At 52.5% G+C, this 21,704-nt stretch overlaps 1 protein-coding gene and 1 long non-coding RNA gene across 2 annotated transcripts in view; one reads left to right on the top strand and one right to left on the bottom strand.

The window, feature by feature from the left end:
* Positions 1 to 9,721: 9,721 nt before the first annotated feature.
* RTL1 (retrotransposon Gag like 1) overlaps positions 9,722 to 21,704 on the bottom strand; it is a 23,539-nt gene continuing 11,556 nt past the window's right edge. The window contains exon 4 of the mRNA XM_019747151.2: positions 9,722 to 15,486. Coding sequence (XP_019602710.2) covers positions 11,355 to 15,401 — 4,047 coding nt within the window. The 5' untranslated portion in view covers positions 15,402 to 15,486 and the 3' untranslated portion in view covers positions 9,722 to 11,354. The remainder of the gene's footprint in view (positions 15,487 to 21,704) is intronic.
* Positions 14,904 to 21,704, top strand: part of LOC141570498 (uncharacterized) — an 8,981-nt gene continuing 2,180 nt past the window's right edge. Inside the window, exons 1-2 of the long non-coding RNA XR_012494524.1 lie at positions 14,904 to 15,014; positions 20,165 to 20,278. This is a non-coding gene — a long non-coding RNA (uncharacterized LOC141570498). The remainder of the gene's footprint in view (positions 15,015 to 20,164; positions 20,279 to 21,704) is intronic.

Here is a 21,704-nt window from a genome sequence, read left to right as displayed (position 1 = left end):
CCGGTGGATGGCAGAGAGCCTTGGGGACTTGGTGCAGAGAAGGGCAAACTGACTTCATGGGGGCAGGGGGTAGGGGCGGGGAGCTCAGCCAAGGTCTTGCTGAGCAGGGCCTGGAAGCAGAGGTCACATGTGCCCTCTTTCTTCCCCGCTGGTGGCTGACATCTCAGAAATGGTGCCAGGAGCCCAGGCTCTCCCAGCTTTTCCATAGGGCCCCCCTCCCAGGCCCCTGGCGCAGTTCCTGCCCCTCCAGGAGTCTTGGCTGCTTGCACTCTGCACCTCGTCCTCTGGGCCAGCCTCCTTGCTGCCCCTTTTCTTGAAGATTACTCAGTCCTACCCAGATCCTTGGATGTTGGTCACTTCATTCCCTTGTTTAGATGGTAAAACCGATGCTCAGATGGGTTCCCTGAGTGTCACGTGTCAGAACTCAGTTGGAAGGGTAAGGACCAAATTTTGTGCTCTTGACACCAAAGTTGAAATGAATGAATGACTGGGAAGCTGAGGGGGAGGAGGACTTTCACGTCTCATTGCGTGGCCCTGGAGTGGCTCAAGGCAGAGTTCCAGAAGAGGAATGTGTTTTGGATGAGGGGCCGTTCCTGGGGGGCGCTGAGGGGTGGGCCCGTCTGTGATGAAGTGGTCATGTTTCTGGGATAAAATAAAAATGGCCGGCAAGGCAGTGAATTTTCTGTAAAGCAAAATTGATTTCATTATAAAATTCTGAGCTATGTCCTTGCTACTTTGGGCTTTTACAATGTATTTTTGTTCTCTAAAATGATAATGGTCATGATGGTGTTTTGTCTATTGATTTTAATGTCTTTACTTGCCCAAGAGTTTGTTGTCAAATATCCATTTTGGAAGTTTCTAGGTCTTGGAGAGCCAGAATCTGGGAACCTCTGGTGCCCATGAAGACCCTGCATATGTTCTGGGACGAGGGGACATGGACTTGTGGGGTATGAGGGGGGCTAAATGTCTTAAAAGGACCCTGTTAAGGGTTGGGGTGGACTTAGTTTTTGGGACCTTGGTAGTCTTAGATGTTTCAAGGTTGCTAATTTGGAATTCTCCCTTTGGTGGATGAACTTCTGTAACTTTTACGATTGTTTATTTGTCCGTTTCCATTTGATTCTGAATCAGAGTTAGTGTGGTGTGTATAGACTGCCTACGGGTCTTTAGGGATGATGTGGGTCCCTGGTGTCCCACCTTCTCTCCAGCATGCCCATCATTCCTGGTGGGAGGGGCTGCTCCTTTGGCCTGTTCCGGAGGGTAGAAACCACTCCAGGTGCCAGTGTCAACTAGGCCCCTCCTCTATCAGGTCACACCGAACCCCTCCTCCGTTCATGTGATACACTGAGCCCCTCTCCTCATAATGTGTCACACGGAGCCTCTCCCCAACTCATGTCTCACACTTGAGTCTGTTCCCCATGTATGTGTCTCACATCACCCCTTCTCCCATCCATGAATAGCACTGAGCCCTCCCCCACCCATGTGTCACAGGATACCCCTCTTCACCCATTTGTTACGTGGAGCCCCCTCAAATGTCACACTTGAGTCCGTATCCCCCCCATACTGAATTTCTTTTCCATTGTGTGTCACACTGAGCCCTTGCCACATGTATGTGTCACATAGAGGTCCTCCAGCATCCCCCTGAACCCCTCTCCCACCCGTGTGTAACACTGCGCACCACCCTCACTACATGTTACACTGGACCAATCCTTTACTCGTGTGTCATATGGTGCTCCTCCCTACCTGTGTTCACAAGTCTCTCCCCCACCCTTGTGTCACCCTGAGCCCCAGGTATCACACTGAGCCCCTACCCTACTCATGTATCACAGAGTCCCTTGCCTTACGTAGGGCACCTCCCCCCACTCATGTGTCACACTAAGTCCCTTCCTCACTTGTGTTATCTGATCCCCCTTTCTCAACCTATGTGTCTCACTGAGTTTCTTCGTCCCTCATATGTCACATGGAGTCTCTTCTACACCCATTTGTCACACCAAGAGCCCCACCTCAGGGTCACACCGAGCCCCTCCCCTATTCATGTGTCACACTGAACTCCCCCAAATTTGTCTAACACTGCGCCTCTCACCCACTCCTTAGTCACAGTGGGCCCCCTCCCCTACTCATATAGCTTGCGGAGTCCTTCCCCACTCCTGCGTCACACTGAGCTCCAGCTGCCATGCCTGTGTCATGTTCATCCACTCTCCCATCCGTCGTATTGAGCCCCTTCCTGATCATGTGTCACCGAGCCCCTTCTTCTACCCGTGTACTTCCTTGAGCCCTCCTTCTCATGTTACATGGAGTCCCTCCTCCACTCGTGTCACACTGAGCCTCTCTTCCTCCTGTATCACACTCACCCCTTCACTCATATATTACACTTGAATTCATTCTTCACTGATGTGTCCCACTACCCATGTGGCACATGGTGTCCCTCCCACACTCACGTGGCACATAGAGGTCCTCCAGCATCCCCCCGAGCCCCTCTCCCACCCATGTGTCACATGATACCCCTTTTCTACCCACGTGTAACACTGAGCCCCCTCACTCAAGTGTCATACCCCACCCATGTCCACACTGAGCCCCTTTTCCACTTGTATGTCACACTGAGTCCCTCCCACACTCATGTGTTACACTGAATCCCTTCCCCACCCATGTTTTACACTAGGCATCTCCTCCCTCATGTGTCACACTGATCCCGTTCTCTACTCATGTATCGTATGAAGTCAGTCTCCCATCCATGTTCACGTTAAGTCCCTCTTCTACCTGTGTGTCACACTGAGCCCCTGCGACATCCATGTGTCACACTGAGCCCCCCATTCATGTGTCACAACAAGGCCCTCCGTTATTCATGCTTCATACTGGGTCCCTCCCCCATTAACGCATCATATGAAGTCTCTCCCCCAACTGATGTCACGTAGAGCACCTTCTCCACTCGTGTCATGCTGAGCCCCCTCACTCATGTGTCACACTGAGTCCTTTCCCATCCATGTGTCACATTGACCTTTCCCCATTCACGTGACACACTGAGCCCCTCTTCTCCCATGTGCAGTGCTGAGTTCCTCCCCCACTCATGTCAAACTAGTCACCTTCCTTCATCCATGTGTTACATTGAGCTCCCCTTCCTCTGATACGTGAAATGGAACCCCTCCTCCACCCATATGTCACATAGAGTCCCCCACTTATCTGTCACATATGGCATTTCCTTCACCCATGTGACTCATGTCACATCAAGACCCCGACCCATGTGGCACACTGAACTCCTCCCTTTCTCACATGTCACATGGAGCTCCTCTCTGACTTGTCACACGTAACCTACTCACCAGTGTGAAATGAGCCTCCCCCATCCATGTGTAACTCTGCCCCCTCCCATTCACGTGTCAACTGAACCTCTCTTCCACTCCGGTGTCACACTGAGCCCAACTCCACTCAGGTGTCTCATAGAGCACCTCCTTCATGAATGTGATACGCCAAGTTCCCCAACTCATGGGTCACACTGAGTTCCTTCACTACTTATGTGTCACATTGACCCCTGTCTCCACCCATGTGTCACACCAGGCACCTCCTCCATTTGTGTGTGACAGTTTCTCAACCCTATTTATGTTTCACACTAAGCCCCTTCTCCCACTCACGTGTTACACTGAACCCCTCCCCCACTTATGTCACACTGAATCCCTCCCCCACTTGTGTGTCACATGGAACCCATTCTTTACCCTAGTGTTACATGAGCCCCTTTCCTGTCACATGTCACATGGGGTCCCTCTTCCATCCATGCGTTACATGGAGCCCGCCACTCATGTGTCATACTAAGTCCCTTTCCCACCCATGTGTCGTATGCAGCCCTTTCCCCACACATGTAGTACATTGAGCCTTTCTCCCTGTCTTGTGTCACATGGAGCCCTTCTCCACCCACGTGTCAAACAGAGCCCCCATTCATGTATTCTTTCCCTATCCATGTTATACTGATCCCCTGCTTCATTCATATGCTACACTGAGTCTTTCCCCCTACGTGGTGTGACACTGTGTCCCTTCCCTACTCATGTGACACATAGAGCCCCTTCTCTGCCAATGTGCCACCTAGAGCCCCTATTCCACCCATGTGTCAAACCAAGCCCCCATTCATGTGTCATACAGAGTCCCTTCCCTCCCTGTCTCACACTGAGGCCCTCCTTCTCCTGTGTCTCACTGAGTCCCACCACTTATATGTCACACCGAGCCCCTGCTGCACCCATCTGTCACACTGATCCTTCCCCCTCGTGTTATGTGGGTTGCTACCCCATCTATGTATTGCATTGTCCCCATTCACCAGTTGTGTCACACTGAGCTCCCTTTTCCACTCATGAGTCACACAGACTCTCTCCTCCACTTATGTATCACATAGAGCCCCTCCTTCACTCGTGTCACATTGAGCCCCTCCGACATCCAAGTGTCACCGCTATCCCCCACTTATGTGTACTTATGTATCACACTGAGTCCTTACCCCACTCATGTGTTACCCATAGCTCCTTCCCCACTCATGTGTCACAGTGAGCTCTTCCTGCATGCATATGTCACACTGAACCCCCCCAACACGTGTCACACTGAGTCCCTTCTCTATCATGCATCATATGGAGTCCTTCCTCTGCTCGTGTCACACAGACTTTCTTCCTGACTCATATATCACATAGAGTACCCCTTTCACCCATTTGTCATATTGAGCTCCTCCCCCACTCATATGTCACATGGAGCCCCTCCCCAACCCCATCACATGGAGCCCCTCCCTCACCCATGTGTCACGTGGAGCTCTTCCCCATATGCATACCCTTCCCCCCTTCCATGCCCAGTTCTCCTAAGGGCCTTTGATGTTTATTGATCACCAACCACTTGTGGGTCTGTGGTGCTGGGGGTTGGTGAGTTGATGGTGAGGCTGGTAGCAGAGGCAAGTGGACATGGTGGGCAAGAAAGGTGTGCAGGAACAAGGGAAGCTCTGTTGTAAACAATTTTATTGGTATCGCTACATACATACAATCTACCCACTAAAGTACACAATCCAATGGTTTTTAGTATATACACAGATATGTGCAACCATCGATGCATTTAATTGGAGAACATATCACCCCTCAAAGAAATCCCATAGCCTTTAGCTATCACCCCCATACACCCATCTCCTGTCCTCAACCCTAGGCAACCCCTCATCTACTTTCTTTTTCAGGGAAACTGAGCTTCTGTTGGGCTCAGTGACTCCTCATGGGGTCCCAGACGTGCCCACTGAGCCCCGTATCAGACGCCAAGAGGTGAGACAGGAAAACTGCTGGGAGCAGAAAGCCGCAGAGGGGGTGGGGTCAGACCCCTGATGTCCACTCACAGCTCCTGTGCCAGCATCAGGCATGCCCCCCCACCCAGTGCCCCCCACCTCCATGATCTGGCCCCTCTTTGCTTTCTCCCAGGCCTCTTGTGGAGCCCAGCTAAGGAAGACCCTGGCCCTGGCCAGAGGAGGGAGTAGCAGGGCAAGGCTGGGTGAGGTGGGCGGTACCACGGTGTCACAGGTCCCCAGCAGTGGGCCATGTTGCCTGGGCTGGCTGTCCCTTGCTGTTGCTGCTCTAACCACTAGCAGCAGGAGTCCCACCCGTCATCCGGGTGCTTGCAGTGCGCTTCCAAGAGGAGGGTTGCGGCCATAGTAAGTAGGAGGGGGGTGAGAACGGCCTCATCCAGGAGTTGATGCCCAGTTATCCAGCGCCTAGATGATGCCTTTCTTCATCCCCTTCAACCAGCGCAGCCCCGGACCCTCCTCTGCACCCCTGGCTGCGTGGGGCATGCCCTCAAGCTTGTGCTGCCCGCCGACCTCTTCCCAGCATGCTCTTCTCTTCTCATGCAGCTCCCCAAGGTCCTGCAGAGGGGGAGTGCCTGGCTGGCCCACGTCTTAGACCCCCTCCTCGGAGGGCAAGGCTGTGCCTCCAGTGGTACACACCCCAGGGCTGGGTCCAGGGCCACCCTCTGACTTGGTGGCCAAGAACAGAGAGGCCAGGGGTGGGTCAGGGGACATCACTGAGGGGGTTGTGCTGTGCTCCTGGAGGGAGTGCTCCGAGAGGACCCAGCTCCAGGACAGGTAGGCAGATGTCAGCGAGACCGTGCCCTTTTTCCCTAGGATGGGGGAGGGGCTCAGACAGAGCAGGCTGACCCTTCCTGCGGCCACAGGAGGAGGGTCTCCTTGAGGGGCCTTAGCCTCTACCCAGGCCTCTTTCATGACCAGGAGGCTGAGGCCCTTCACAGGCGGCTGCTTCCTCTCTCCTTCAACCCAATCCGAAGACATTCCAGCTGCCCCAGAATTCCTAACTCGGGGTCCTGCCTCCTTTAGACAGAAGCTGTCAGCAGTTGCCCTGTTCTTCCCCTTGTCCATCCCTGCCCAAGCTGGGTGCCCAAGGGAGCTGGACCAATGGCCCCCTGGGCCATGGCCTCTGTCTTTTGTGTCCCTTACTAACTCAGGTGCATGGTGGGAGGTGACCCGTGCCAAACCCCTGTGGAATCATTAACCTACTAACCAGCCATGCATGCAGCCAGCCCAGGCACGCGTGTGGGCGGCAGGGCAGGGGAGGTCTTGCCCACAGCAAGAAGCCATTGGAGTAGAACACGAGGGCCGCTGGCTCCCTTCCCCTTTCCTGCCCGCCTCCCCCATCCTCCCCTTCCCACCTCTGCCTCCTTCTCAACTCCTGTCCCATGTGCCTCCCCTCCCTCTGTCTTACCGTTGCATCGTTGGTACTTCACGGCATCTGGAGGTCCTTGTTGAGTCAGGAAGGCCTTCCTGAGGAGGAGGCAGCTTGAACAAAGGTGGGCGACTTCACGGAGAGGCAGGAGTATGTTGTGTGTGCATTTGTCGGGTGGAGTGTGTTGGAGCAAGACGTGTGACAAGGGGAATGGAGATCCCAGCATGGAAGGCCTCAATGTAGGCCAAGGAAAGGCCTTTATCACACTCAGGGTGCCCTTTGATATAAACAGGGGCTTGAGGAGTGGACAGTGTGACACATGGGACAGGTAGTTCTCCAGAACCCTGGTCACCAGTTTCTGGGATCTGAAGGGTGGGGCTAGGGCTGAGTCTGCGTGTTCAGCAGAGCCCCCCAGTGACTCTGGTGGGGTAGGCCCAGGGCCTCATGTTGGGAACAGCTTCATGAGAAGTGGAAGGAAGTGGCCAGAACACGGTGCTGCCTCTCTTCCCGGTCCTGCCTCTACTGAGCAAACAGCCCCGCTGCCCACCAGACGCCTGCCCTGCCCACCCGTCCTCTCTCTTCTAGTGATGCTTCCTTTGCCTTCAGTCTGAGCTAAACTGAGCTTCCATGGAGGCCTGGCTTTGGCTGCCTGAGTGACTGTGAATTCTTAGGTTGAAGGCGTTCAGAAACAAATCCTCTGTTTGTTCTGGAAGACTCTGTCGGGTCAGGATGAGGGTTGCCGTTTGGGTCCAAGATCCCCTCTTGGTGGTGCCCATTGGCCGGCAGCAGTGTCCTGGGCGGGGGTGGGAGTGACGGATGGGCTCTGGGTGTCGCCTTCCTCTTTTTCTTTTGGGAAGCAGGTCGGGACTGCCCTGGTGGGTGGGGAGGGGACTAAGCTTCTCTAGTTCTATCATACCCTTTACATGGACACCTGCGTCAAGAGCCCCCTAATTGGATCTTTGGCCACCTGCAGGAGCGATGGGCAGATCCGGCTCTGAGTGGTGAGTAGCCATCAGCTGCCTGGGGATGTGTGTTGTTGCACGCTTCAGAACCCGCACATCTGTAGGGGTGAGCTGGGAGGTGGGAGAGAGGTTGGCAACCGTTCCTGGGGTGGAACTTGGGGGTCCCCTGGTCCCTTGCATGGTGTGAGAGTTCAGTGAATGCCAGTGATCTGGGGGCTGGGGACGGAGGACATGGGTACATTTAGTTGTGACCTGGCATGGCCACATGCCAGGCACCCATTGTCCAGAGAACCAGATGCTTATCTTGAGTTTTCACCTTTTTGTTGTGGCCATGATGTCATAACCCAGCATGTCGTTTAGCACTAACTCTTTTTTTTTTTCTTTTTTCCTTTCAGGGGTAAAAAGGTTTGTATTGAGTTTTTTAAATTTTTTTTCTAGGAAGACAGGGATCTCATCACCCAATGTTTTTGCCTTGTCAATAGTTTTCCTTGGCCTGGGGGCTGCCTCTCTTCTCTGTAAATGGGGATAAAGCCCCCTCTGGCTGGATTGGGGCAGGGGTCCCAGTGGGGCCAGGTCATCACTGTCTGCTTGTGTGGGAGGCAGTGGCCAGTATTGTGCTGGCAGCCCCATTGGTCTGTTTGTATGTGTATGTGCGCAAGTGTATGCATGTCACGGTGGAAAACGTGTGCGTCTCAGTGGGCCTGTGGACTCCCTACTGAGGGGCAGGGCTGATAATTTGGTGACAGATTCTCAATTTGGCCTTAGCTGAGAGGGTGTCCCATTGCCCCTCCATCTGAGCTGCAGGGACGCGAGGGGTCATGCATCCATCCCCCAGTCATCCCCTACCTAGCAGGCATATAGTTTTGCCCTGGGGATCCAGCGTCTGGGACCCCCAGGGGCAGCCTGAACAAGGGGCCTGTGCTCTGTGGCCTCCCCAGTGGGACCCCAGGCTCTGCCCCAAAGGAGTTCATGCCAAAGGATTTGGGAGTACCCAGAAGAGTATCACCTGGCAACAAAAGGGATTTTAGGAATCAAACACCCTTGGAGATTGTCTTGTTGCCCCCAAAACTCCCTTCACCTCTGGCCACATCCTCCCTTTGATGATGGGAAAACAATCCTGAAGACTGGAAAGCCACTAGTCAGGGTCACCCAGCAAGTCGGTGGGGCCACGAAGGGGAACGCTGGAGTTCTTACAGCTGAGCCACTGGCCTTGACCCATGGGACCTGCCGTGGCCTCTTGGGGCTGCTGTCAGGGACACAGACATATGTGGTGCCTTTGGCTCCTGGGGCCACTGTGATGCCAGCTGTTTGTAGAGATGGTTTCTGTGCTCTATAAACATAGGTGTGCATGGGGGGTGTGGCAGTGGCCCAGGGTAAGTGAGCAGAGGCCCCAGGAGGGCTCCAGTCCCAGCTGTGTTCCTAACTCCTTGGCCATCAGGTCGCCTGCCCTGTTAGGCCCTTGGTTTCTCCAAGTTTATCCTGAACAAGTGGCCCTGGAAGGCCATGCATGGGTGGTGGTAGAGGACAGGAACTCTGAGTGCTGGCTGCCTCTAGCACTTACTTAATGGCCCTTTTAATTGTCACAGCAACCCCGACAGGTCCTAGCAGTAGGTGAGGAAGCTGAGGTTGGGAGAGAGGTGTGCAGCCAGTCGGAAGGGGACTGGGTGGGGTGGGGAGAAGCCCAGAAGTATAGCTGAGCCCCTGGCTCTGAACCTGGAGGTCCTGACCATGACCTCTTGGTGCTGCCATCAGGGGTAGATGCCTCAGACCGATGGATGGGTGGGTGATGGTCAGTCACCCCTGGGGACCAGTGAGGGCACAGGGAATGAGAATGGAGTAGGACCAGGGAAGGCACAGAACTCTGGAGCCAGTGAAAATGAGATATGTTAGTGGGATGTAGCTTTCCTTAGGATGGGTAGGGAGGGGCCGGCCTGTGAGGGGGATGGGAAGTCAGGCCGCCCAGCACCCCTGACCTGTGAACCTGAGATCTGCTTAGTGATTTCATGGTGCCACCCATCAGGGGCAGATTCCATACTAAGAGGGCAGACCTGGGGTCCATGACAGACCTCATTGTCAGGCTCACTCTTCCAGCTGAGGTTCCTGGTCGTGCTGGGAGTGGTACATGTCTTTCCACAATGTCCCAGTGCCCCAGTGTGCAGGGGTAGGGCAAGGGTGCTCTTTGAGGTCAGATGCTGCTGCTGGGTAGGTGGGACCCGAGGCCAGGCAAGGAGGTGTGGGTGAGGGGGTCTGTTACATGAGTGAATCCTGAGTGCGTGAGTGCCACCCTCCCTGCTGCCTTACTCCCTTGGGACCTCCTCCCCCTCAGTAGAATCATTTTGCCACTTTTAGGACAGTGTGTCTTTGGCCTTCTCCATTAGGTGGGAGATAATGGGAGAAGTACCTGAACTGGGGCTCATTGGTTCTCAGACCCTGAGTTAGGAGGCAGAGCACAGCCTGCACACCCCTCATTTCTCCTGTGGAGAGAAGGCTCAGGCCAGTGGTAGGACTTGGATTTCTGGGGTCCCTACTTTTGGACGCTCAAGAAGAAGTAGCTCCCGGTGTCTTCTGTGCCCCCCACACTCCTTTCAGAGTGTGTCAGGCAGCAGGTGGGGCCTTTTTCAGGGAAGAGCCCAGCTCTCTCCCCGCCTTCCCCTTCTCTCTTCTGCTCCCCACTCTACTGCCCCCCTCTTCTTTTCTGCTTGCCCCCCACCCTCCATTTTCAGAACAAACCACGAAGTCAGATAGTCTTTTATTCTGCTTTATTTTGTGGGGTGGGAAAAAGTGAGAGGGGGAAGGTATGGGAGAAGGGTCTCCTCCCCGTGGCAAGAGAGCGGTGGTCTGGTGGGAACACTCAGCTACTTGGCGTAGTCCACTGGGGGTCTCGGGCTTCCCCAGTGTCTCTTGGAGCCCCCTCCCCTTGTCATGGGCCTCCAGGCCCCTGTGCTGTTAGTGCTGAGCGGGGGTGGCGTGGGGTGGGGCAAAGCAGACACCAGTGTCCTGTGGAGTCATGGTGACTCTCAAAGATGCAGGTCCGGTAAGTACTGGTATGTTGGGACGTTCTGTGGAGCACACTGTCCAGGTAAGAGGCAGAGCTCAGGGTCAGGCAGTCAGTATGGAGGGAGCTGGACCAGACTGTGGGGGTGGCTGGCTTTGCAGGGGGTGGAGGGGGTGGGGGAGGCACCACAGCACACCACCAGACATGGGGTTGGGGGTTGGGGGCCAAGGGGAGCAGGAGCACCTGTGCTGGAGGTAGAAGAAATCAGTGGAGCACCCAAGGTTAGTGTCCCAGGATGGCACAAGGTGGCCATGTGTCACCAGGGGGTGGGTCCCTGGCATCTGCTTGCTTGGCTGCCTCTGCTGTGCCTGATTCCTCACCTAGCCTGGGGTCATGGGGTCATTTCCTGCTCATCACTGCTTTCTCCTCTCATTGATCTCACTCCCAGTGGTGGGCCTGGGACCTGGAGAATTAAGACGGGATGTGTAGCCCTGAGCTGGCTCTGGGTTTCTGATGACCGGATAGTCCATTGGCACTGATGATGTTGCTGGTTGATGAGTTGAAGAAATCATTGCCCTTTTCGAGTGGGTTCCCCTTGGGTCAGGAGTGGCAAGGAGATGGCACTGGGTGGGAGCGAAGCAGGCTGAGGCACGGGGAGACTGGGAGGAGATAGTATGGGGTGTTGGGGGCAGAGGAGTGGAGGGCCCAGTTGCTGGCCAGGAGGTGTTTTCAGTGGTGGTCTGCGTCTGCGTCATCGTCGGGGAGTTCTTCCAGCCTTGCTCCTTCTCTGGGCTGTCTTCTCGGGATGGGGCCCGAGGCCTCTGTGCAGATCATGGCCAGAAAGTGGGTCAGGGTCCTGGCCGCTGGCTCCTGGTCGGTCAGGCTGGTCTGCCCGTGGGCACCGCGCAGGTGGTTGTGTAGGAAGCTGAGGATTCCAGAGCCCAGCGGGGCTTGTTGGCGGGGCGGGACAGCGAGGCTGCTGTCGGTCTGCGCTTCCTGCGCGTCGTCCTCCCGCGCGCCGTCCTCCTGCACATCCTCCTCCTGCGCGTCGTCCTCCTGCGCGTCCTGCGAGGTGTCTTGCAGGCCGTCATGCAGGCCACACTGACGGTAACGTTGCAGGTCGTCTTGCAGGGCTTCTCGCAAGACGACATCACCATCGACGACGTGCAGCTCCAGGTAGCGGCTCCCACGCAGTGAAGGGCGGGTTCCTTCTCCCGGGGTGATTCTGACACGGAAGCGCTCACACAGCATCATCCAGAATGCGGGCGTGAGGCGCAGGCCCCGGGGGCCCTGGGGCAGAAGGGCGCCCTGCTCCGCCCGCGGCTCCACCTGGAGGGTGTTAGCGCCCATGAGAGGGGGCATCTGCGTGAGCAGCTGGGTGATGGCCGTGGCGATGTGGCGGCTGGTGAGGAGGGACGAGTCGAGGATGAGGCGCAGGGACCGCCTGGCGGGGCGCGGAGCCAGCTCCAGGGTGGGCGCAGGCGGCGGCGGGAGGCGCCGCCCTGCTCTGAGCAGCACCAGGAGCGCGGCCACGGCCAGGGTGTTCTTCCAGAACAGCAGGCCTCGGAAGAAGTGCAGAATGACGGCCCTGATCTGGGCCACGCTGAGGTGGGCCAGGAGGCTGCTGAGGATCTGGTCAGCTGGTATCCGCGCCAGGAACTCCTGCTGGAGGGTCTGCGCACGGGGCTCGTCCTGGGCGGGTGCATCCTCGCTCCCCTCTTCCTCGGCGGCTTCTGGGAGCTGATCCCTGCGGGATCGCCCCGCGGCGAAGAGCATCCGGGGCTGGGTGGCAGTGTGGGGCTGGAAAGGCCTGCGGTGGGGGTTTCTCACGGGCGGCAGAGGCCGGCCGCCGTCTTGCTCGGGCCGCTCCATGACGTCAAAGCGGAAGTGGGAGAAGAAGAAGACCCAATGCCCGGGGAGAAGTACGGTGAGCCTGTCATTATTCAGAGAGGCTAGATCCTCTGTGTTGAGAAGGATCATGATGGGCTCCTCGGTGTTCTCCAGGTAGCGGCACCACACCATGAAGGCAGCCCGTATTGGAAGAATCTTCATCTCCACCTGAGAGTAGTCGACCTCGATAGGGGAGATGTTTCGGGAGTAGAAAGCGCAGGAGACTCTCTTGCCGGTCTGGTCATCTACTTGGATCAGGGAGGCGTGCAGGGCCGTCTTGGTGACGCCTGTTTCCAAGTAGAACGGGTTCTGTGGCTTGGGGTGGTGGAGAAGGGGCGCCTTGCGGAAAGCCCGCTTCAGGCATTCGAAGGCCTCCTGCTCCTCATCTCCCCAGAAGAACGGGTCGGTGGTCAGGAGCTGCCGCACCAGGGGCTCTGTGATGATGGTGAAGCGCTCCACGAAGTGGCGGTAGGGGAAGATGAACTCTATCAGGTGTCGCAGGGACTTCTTAGAGCCAGGGATGGGGTACCCTGTTACGGTGGTCACGATGTTCTTGTTCAGTTTCACCCCTTTGGGAGTCATGACAAATCCCAGGAATTCGGCAGTGTGTCGGTGGAACTGGCTCCGGTCCAGCGAGCAGTAGACGTTGTGATGTCGGAAGCGGACCAGGACCTGGCGGACATGTTGAAGGTGCTCCTCCTGGCTCATTGAATAGATGAGGACGTCCTGCCCGTAGGAGAGCACAGAGTAGCCTAGCATGTCCTTCAGGATAAAGTGAATCACCCTCTGAGGGATGGTAGGGTCTGAGGAGACCAGGAAGGGCTTGTAGCTCTCCATCTCTTGAAGCTCCAAACCAAACGCTGCTCTCCATACATCTTCTGCTTGGTGTATATTTATGCTTTCCTCCACAATGGTGCCACGCAGCTCCAGCTTTGTGAACCATGTGGCTCCGTGTAACTGATCGAACAGTTCTGGAATCATCTGTATGTAGTCCTGTCTGTTGGTCAGCATGTCCTGCAGGTCCCAGTATTCATCCCGCAGCCTGGCTCTTTCTTGCATCCCAGCACCCACAGGTTCCCAAGGCGCAGAGGAGGGACACTCGTAGAAGGTCTCACTGTGATCACTGTCTCCAGCCTGCTGAAGCTCAGAGGGCTCTGATTCAGAAAGATCATCGGATCCGTCTGAGCTTGGCTGGTCGGAAGTCTCATCATCTGCTTCCTTCGGGTTAAACACGTCGGCCAGGTCGGAATACAGGGGCGGCAGTCCGGGTAGCAGGCTTATGGCATGTCTCTCCAGTGCGATGCATGGTGGGGGTGGGCGGAAGCAGTTCTTCAGGCAGTAGGGAGAGTGGAAGGTGCAGCGGCCTTTGACCCAGTCCACTTCGGGGGTGTGGACTCGGAGCCAGTTGATGCCCAGTATCACAGAGAAGTTGGGTGAAGGGACGATGTCGAACTCGATGGACTCCTGGTGGTTCTGGTGAATGCACACCAGGGGCTCTGTGTAGAGCCAGACAGGTTCGTTGCCAACTAGAGAGCCATCCATGCTTTGGATCGGCTGCGGATAGGGCTTTTCGTACAGCTCAACGTAGTGCTCTTGGGCGAACCTCTCATCCATGAAGTTGGCACCCGCTCCCGAGTCCACCAGGGCCTGAACTGCGACGCTGTGGTAAGGGTTCACTCTCACCATGAGCAGCAGGAAGAGATGGTCGCGGTCAATGGTGGGGTGGACTTCGCAGGGCAGCCAGCTGCTAACCATCCACCTCTCTGGAGCAGGTGAGTCGATCCAGGTCAGGTTCCGTGGGCGGGCCTCTGGGGGCAGCCTGAGCATTGCTCTTCTCTCTGCCAGCTTCTCTTCTATTTGCAGGACGAGCACAATCAGACTGTCCAGCGAATCGGGCTGAGGGACCCGGAACAGATAATGCCTGATCTCCTCGTTGAGCCCCTGGCACAGGTGGGCTTGCAGAACTTCGTCTGGCCAACCCAAGGTGGGTACCAGGCCCTGAAACTCGTTGATGTAGTCAATGGCGGCGCGATCCCCTTGCCTGATGTTGAACATCGCCTCTTCCGCCACACGCAGTGCCTGCCTATACTCGAACACATCTGACATGGCCTCCAGGAAGGCTGGGAAGTCGCCAATCAGGGGACTGTCTTCCTGCACCAGCGCTTTGGCCCATTCTAAGGCCAAGCCAGAGAGGTGGCAGATGATGTACCCCACTCGCAGGCGGTCATTGTAGAACATTCTAGGGTAGCTTTGTAAGATCAGTTGGCAGAGCACGATAAACTCGTGGTATTCTCTGCGATCCCCGGAGAATTGTTTTGGGAGTGGCAGTTGGCCCGCGCTGATCCCTTTCATCAAGATCTCTTCTGCTACTCTTTGCTGTTCTCGGAGGTCTTGCATTCGGAAGTACAGAGAGATGATGGACCTCACCATGGCCATGAATTCCGCAGTCGAGGTGTCGGTCTGCTCTTCAGGACGCTCCTCCTCTCCCAATTCATCCAGGTCAGTGTTGTACTCTTCCTCTTCCTGGTCTCCCCATGGGTTGCCTGATGCTTCTTCCATTTTGCCAGGTGCCTCACCAAGTGGATCCCCCATTTCCTGATGTGAACCAATGAGTGACTCCTCCAGGTCTTGGAGTAGGTCATTGGGTGGATCCTTTATTTCCCTATGTGGGCCACTGGATGGCTCCTCCATGTCTTGGAGGAGATCAATGGGCAGCTGTGCCATGTCCTGGGCTGGGCCGCTGGCCGGCCCCGCCGCCTCCTGCACTCCGCTGCCTGATGTCTCCACGGCGGTGTTGGGTGAGCCCTCGGAGGACTCCATTTGTTTTGATGATGGATTCTTACGCTCCATCATCGTCTCAAATGAGTCTTCAGAGGGTTCTATCATTTCGTCGGATGGAAAGGCGTGTTCTCTGAAGACTGGTAAGGTGGCGATGCGTCCAGTCAGTGACTGGGCCCACAGAGATCAGAACCTGGTGGGGAAGGAGGGTGGGGAGGAAAGGCAGTGGTTTAGGGTCTCAAGGTCAGGGTCAGGTACTCCAGGACAAAGCAGATGCCCAACTCATCAGAATAGAGAAACCGGGGAAAGCCTTCCTGTGTCCCACTGGGGGTGCCCCGAGGAGAGAAGCTGTCCAACCCCTGACCTTCTAGCCTACTCTCGCAGGCGCACTCTGCCTGTCTGGCCTGCCTACTTCCCCATGGCTGTGAGAAATTCACAGCTCATAAATTTTCTGGGGCGATGTGCCCAGAGCGCCGCTGTGGCAGGCAGGCACCTGGCAGGATGCACTGGCTGCTTCATTTCACCCTGGCACACATGCCTGGTCAATCCTCCTTCCCTTTTGTGGTCACCCAAGAGTCACAGAGGTCACCTCTCAGTGCCATGCAAAGCCGCCCCTGGCAGGAGAGGCGCCGTGGAGCAAGATTGGCCTCCTCGGTGTGAGGCGGGAATCTCTAGCAGAGATGCCCACTGTTTGAGAAGGTTAGGGCAAGAGGAGAAAAACGGGCCCCTGGCCGCTTTCCCATCAGTCAGTTGCGTTAGCAGTCCCAAGTAGCTCTTAGTTCCTCCCCCAGATTCAAAGTAGAAATTGGGGGGGGGGGGCAGATAGATCTGGATTCCTGGTTTTAGTTTTTCCATAAACGTTTATAAAACTTCTGTGATGTCCCAGAGACTTGCACATCTGTGACGTGATTCTGACTCAGAATTTTTTGCTGATTTTCCTTCCTCTCTTTCATCGACTTCCAATGCTGGGTTCTCCCTAGCTCTGAGCTGTTGAGGAGACCTGCAAGTCTTCTCCCCACCCCTCCTAAAATCTCCCCTTTCCCAGGGTTGCCCTCTTCGTGGGGTTTCAGGAACCTCAGACATTTAGCCTCAGTTCCACACATGCAAAGATGTTGACTGGCCCATGTGTATTGGGTGGGGCTGACCTCTGCTCTAGTAGCGACACCCATTCTCTGTTGCTGGTTGGTTTTCCCCCAACACAGGGGTGTATCCCGTTGAGTTGGGATATTAAGTGAGGGGTAGGAGTTGGGGGAGGGCAGGAGGTATCTTTGACATCTGATTGTCTTGGAAGGGAATTTTCAAAGTCTAGTCATGGGTGGTTTTAGTGGGCTGAGACTGAATTTAGAGAAGTTTTCGTTGGCGTTATTTGCATAGTTCTCTGCTGGGGCACAGCAAATTGAATTCTGGTTATTCAGTAGATTATCTCTGTACGGTTGCTGCTCTGTACATTTAACACATTTTGTTGCTTCTTAATTAATGGGCCAATCCATTAAAAAAAGAAAACAAACATGCCCTTCTGTAAAATTCCTCGTTGGCTAACGTCCAGACTTTCCCATAAGGTACAAAATTCTGATCTGCTGTTTCTCAAAATTAAGTCCATTCTTGTTGGCGTGACAGTTACATTTGATCCCACAGGCCCTCTGATTAAAACCTTTTGCTGTTTATTTACTGTCTACAATATCAAATCCAAATCTTTTAGCATAAAAATTCCTGACACATAAACTCACCCAAATCATTTTCTGGCTAATATTTCAAGGCCTTCGAATAATAGAAAGTTCTGATCATGTCAATCCTCAAGGTAGAGATTACATTTTTTTTTTAGCACATTACATAAAGCCCTCATTCTCCTCTCTCATCACCACCAGCATCTCCATCACAGCAACATATGCAGAGCACATTACATCTGTTAACTCACTTCCTCTTCCTATAAGTCCTATAAGGTGTGTATTATTATAAAATTCCAAGTCTGATATAAAGTTCTAATTGAAATACAAAATTTGACTAAGTAATTCATCTGCAGACTTATCTATTAGAAATAAAAATCTCAGTATGTCTTTTAAAACCCTTAAAACCCTTTATTGTCTAAAATTAAAAATTTTAATTGGTTAAAATAAAAAAAAATATCAGTATGTCTCTTAAAGTCCTTAAAACTATTGGATAAAATTTAAACTCCTTAGTAAGGTGATTTAAAAAATAGGCTACAGAGCGACTGGTTAGCTCAGTTGGTTAGAGCGCAATGCTCTAACAACAAGGTTGCCAGTTCGAGCCCCACATGGGCCACTGTGAGCTGCACCCTCCACAACTAGATCGAAACAACTGCTTGACTGGGAGCTGATGGGTTCTGGAAAAACACACTTAAATAAATAAAAATTGAAAAAAAAGATAAAAAAAAAAGGCTATATTCTTTCTTAATATAAAATCTATACTCATTAATGTATTTACAAATTTGATGATGTAACTGTTTAATCCTTCAACATTCTTATCTTCAACCTAAACTCTAATATCCTTGGCTAGGTATAGAAACCTGATCTTAATACTCCTTAATGTCAAAGTTCAAACTTTTAGTAAGATGCATAAAAGCTATCCCATAATTTCTCTATTTAAACCTTATGAAAGTTTTTTTCACTGCTTACGGTAGGAAATTCCAATCACTTAACATAAAATAAAATTTTTTCCAATGTATTTTATTTGCAAACTGATGGCTATAGAACCCCAAATCTTACTGGGCCACTCCTTAAATTCTTTACTGGCTTAATTCCAAACCTCTAAGCATGATATAAAAATTTGACCATGTCATTCCTCAAAATAAAAGGTCACATTTCCTTGCAATATACATGAATTTGGTCCTGTAATTTCTGCTTAAAACCCTATAATATCTCTTAATCACCTTTGAGACAAGATCTAAACTCCTTGGCATACAATATACATCTTACTCTGTAATTTCTCTGCACACTGCTCTTACAAACACAGAAATTTCTCCATGTCCCTCTCTTAAAGTCTCTTAATGGCTGAAATCCAAAATCTTTAGCACATACAAAAATGTGACCCTGTCATTCCTCCAGATAGTGTCCAAACTTCTTAGCATGCTATGTGAAATCAGTTCCATGACCTCTGTATAAGACCTGCTCTGTCCCTCTACTACTTGCTATAAATGACCCAGTTCTTCACCATAAAGTACGGACAGAGTACATTTGGGGTGCTTCCTTCATGCTGTCCACGCTCGCTCATTATCTGGTTCATCCAATCCAGACACCTTAGCATAAAACATGTTTTACCAACTAATTCTCCTGGAGGCAAAACTCTCATCAGTCACTTCTTAAAACCCTTTACTGGCTAAAATCCAAAGCCTCTGTATGAGGGTTCAGAAATGAGGTCATATCCCTCCCCAAAGTGAAATGTTCCAGTGCCTTTCAAGTCTCCCAGAAAATCCTATCTCCTTAGCATGCTATAAAAATCTGATCGTATTATCTTTACCATAAAAATCCACTTTTGTAGATCTGCCCAAATGTATCAGTTTGATCATGTAAATCCTCAATGTAAAACTTTTCAATGTTCCTTCATTGCATGTAACATAAAGTCCCAACTACTTAACATAAAATGCAATGTTTTACCATGTAATCTATCTTCAGACTGGTCTATAAAAAACCCCAAATCTCACCCCGTCATTCTTTTAAACCCTTCATTGGCTGAAATCCAAACTTATTAGCATGATATAGAAGTTTGATCTTGTCATCCCTTAAAATAAAATTCACACTTCCTAACACAGCATATCAAATTGGATCACATAACTCCTCCTTCAAACCTTACACCGTCTCTCAGTTGTGGAATTATGGAATAGAAGTCCAAATTCTAACTTAAAATGTGAATTTTATTTTGCAATTTCACTACGCACTATTTATCGTGTTTTAAAAAAAATTCTCACCATGTCCCTCTCTTAGAACTTTTTATTGGCTAAAATCAAATTCCTAGGCATGTGCAAAAATCTAATCATGTCAGAGCCTGGAAATAAATTCCAAATATTTTTGCATATTCCCAATGTTTATCATGTGAGTTCTGATTAACGTCTTTCAACTTCGGTGCCCAAATCTCCTTGGCGTGCTCTCAGAGTCAGAGTTTAGCTTCCCCTTGACCTACAAAGTCCAAATGTTTTAGTATGATACTTAAATTTGTGGCTGTTCCATTTCTACTTACCATTTTCAGTGTTCCTCATTGCCTATAATATAAAGTCCAAAGCCATTAGCCTTAAAAATACATTTTATCATGTTTTTCTGCAGACTTATCTCCCACAAGCAAAAATCTTACCATCACATTTCCTAAAACCCTTTGGCAAGAACCCAAACTCCTTAGCATGATAGAAACCTTTGATCGTGTCACTCCTCAAAATAAAGTCCAGATTTCTTCCCCAAACCCGAAGTCTATTCATGAAATCCCTGCTTAAAATCTTTCCATATATTTCATTGCTGACAAAATATCTCAGTCTGGCACCCAGATTTACCCCTGCTATTCCCAGTTTGAAACCTTCCACAGTTCACGTCCATAACATAAAATCCAGAGGCCTGAGCATGGAATCAAAATAGCACCAAGTATTTGTCAAATTGAAAAATCTTTACATTGCTCTTCATTCCTCAGTATCAAAAGCCTACATTCCTTTGCATGAAACCAACATTTTTTTACCATCTCCAATTTCTAGCTTTAGTTCCTTGTTCCTCTTCATAGTTCACTCCTGAAAGACCAGGTTTTTTACTTTCTGCCCCCAAACACATCTCGATTTGATTGTTCCCAGGTCTTTTTAATTTTTTAAAAGCAAGTACCTCTGTGGATCATTCCTTAATTCACACAGCAGCATGTCCTGATCCTTTTTTCCGGGCCAGGCACTGTGCTGGGTCTCCGGGGTAAAGAAATGGAGGCAGCCTCGCCCAACAGAACGTCCATCACCAAGCCAGGAGGTGAGGACCACGCCCTCGCAGTTACATGCCGTGCTGGAGGTGAGCGCGGGGTCTTGGGGGATAAGGCCAGGGGGTCTCCCTCTGCCCCTAGTGAGCCTCTCCTTTGAGGCTTCTCTGGGCTCAGCTGTCCGCCCTTTGCGATGACTTCGAGTATTATTGGGGCCATCATTTCAGAAAGCATAGGTGCCTCCATCCTTCCACTTAACACTTTGTGTAATCACTACGTGCCTGCTTCTGACTCCTGTCCATTCTCCACAAACCCACAGGCTGCCCCTGCCTCTCTTCTGGGCTGTCAGTCCTACAAGTGCTGCTTGATACATGCTGAGGTCTCAAGCCTCAGGACAGTTTCTGGAAGAAATGTCTACTGATTTTGAAATTCTCATCTTACTCCCCCCGCCCCCACCAAAATCAGGATTTAATGCACCTCGATTGGGGTCTTTGAGTCAGACCCTTTCCCCCTGACACCCATAGACAGATAACCCCAGCCTCACCACCTGCCGTGCCCAGAGCCTTCTCCAGCCTCACCACCTGCTGTGCCCAGAGCCTTCTCAGTCAGGTTAGCTCCTTGCTTGCCTCTGAGCAAGTGGCCCATTGGGTCAGGGCTGCCAACGTGTGTCTATGAAGGGTTGGGTGTGTGTGGGGGGGCCCGGGGGGGCCAATCCCTCAGCAAATACCTCTCCCTGTCAGCTCACTTGTACAGTAAAGGAAATCTGATTTTAAAAATAGAGCTTGGAAGAGGAGATGAGAGGATATTTAGGAGCAGAGTTGAGCCTGGGGAGAGGGGCAGGGGGCGGGGGGCGGAGGAATTAGGGGAGAGGTGAGGACAGGGGAGGCGGGTGGGAGGCCCAAATTGCTGAGTAGGAAGGTAGAGACAGTGGGGAAGAGCAGGCATGAGGGCGGAAGCGGAAGGAATGAGAAGGGGGGTTCCGTGTTCCCCTTTTCTGGCCTCTCAGACACCAGCTGTTACACCTGGAGCCTGTGGTTCTCTGGGGTACCAGGATGGGCGTCAGGGCCAACATCAGGTGAAGACCTCTGTCCACCTCTAGGACATATTCAGAGCCACCAGGGTGTGAGGGACACGGCCACCAGGTTTTAGGGGCTAAGTGACTTCAAAAGGAATATCCCCCTTTTGCTCCCTCCATTGCCCTTGTTCTGCTGCTGGCATGGATGGGACTCGAGCATCACAATGGGGGTGGGCACACAGGGACACTGGGAGGGCCATAGGTTGTTAAGTCAGTTGTTTTGTTGAACTACTGTCAAGGTCAAGATGAGCCCTTGACAGGCTAAGGCTGGGTCCTTCTGGTTTCCGTGGTGTTGTTATTCCTCATTCGACTCCGTTTTTGGGAGCGGATGAGAACAGTGATGGGAACCCTGAGAGTGGCTCCCTGGGGGCCCATGAGGAGGGTCGCAGTGGACTGTGGGAACTGTAGGGGCTGCTGGCCAGGCGCAGCTCGAATTACAGTCC

The sequence above is a fragment of the Rhinolophus sinicus genome, linkage group LG03 (assembly GCF_036562045.2).
Source record: "Rhinolophus sinicus isolate RSC01 linkage group LG03, ASM3656204v1, whole genome shotgun sequence".
NCBI lineage: Eukaryota > Metazoa > Chordata > Mammalia > Chiroptera > Rhinolophidae > Rhinolophus > Rhinolophus sinicus.
This window is presented reverse-complemented; position numbering and strand designations above follow the sequence as displayed.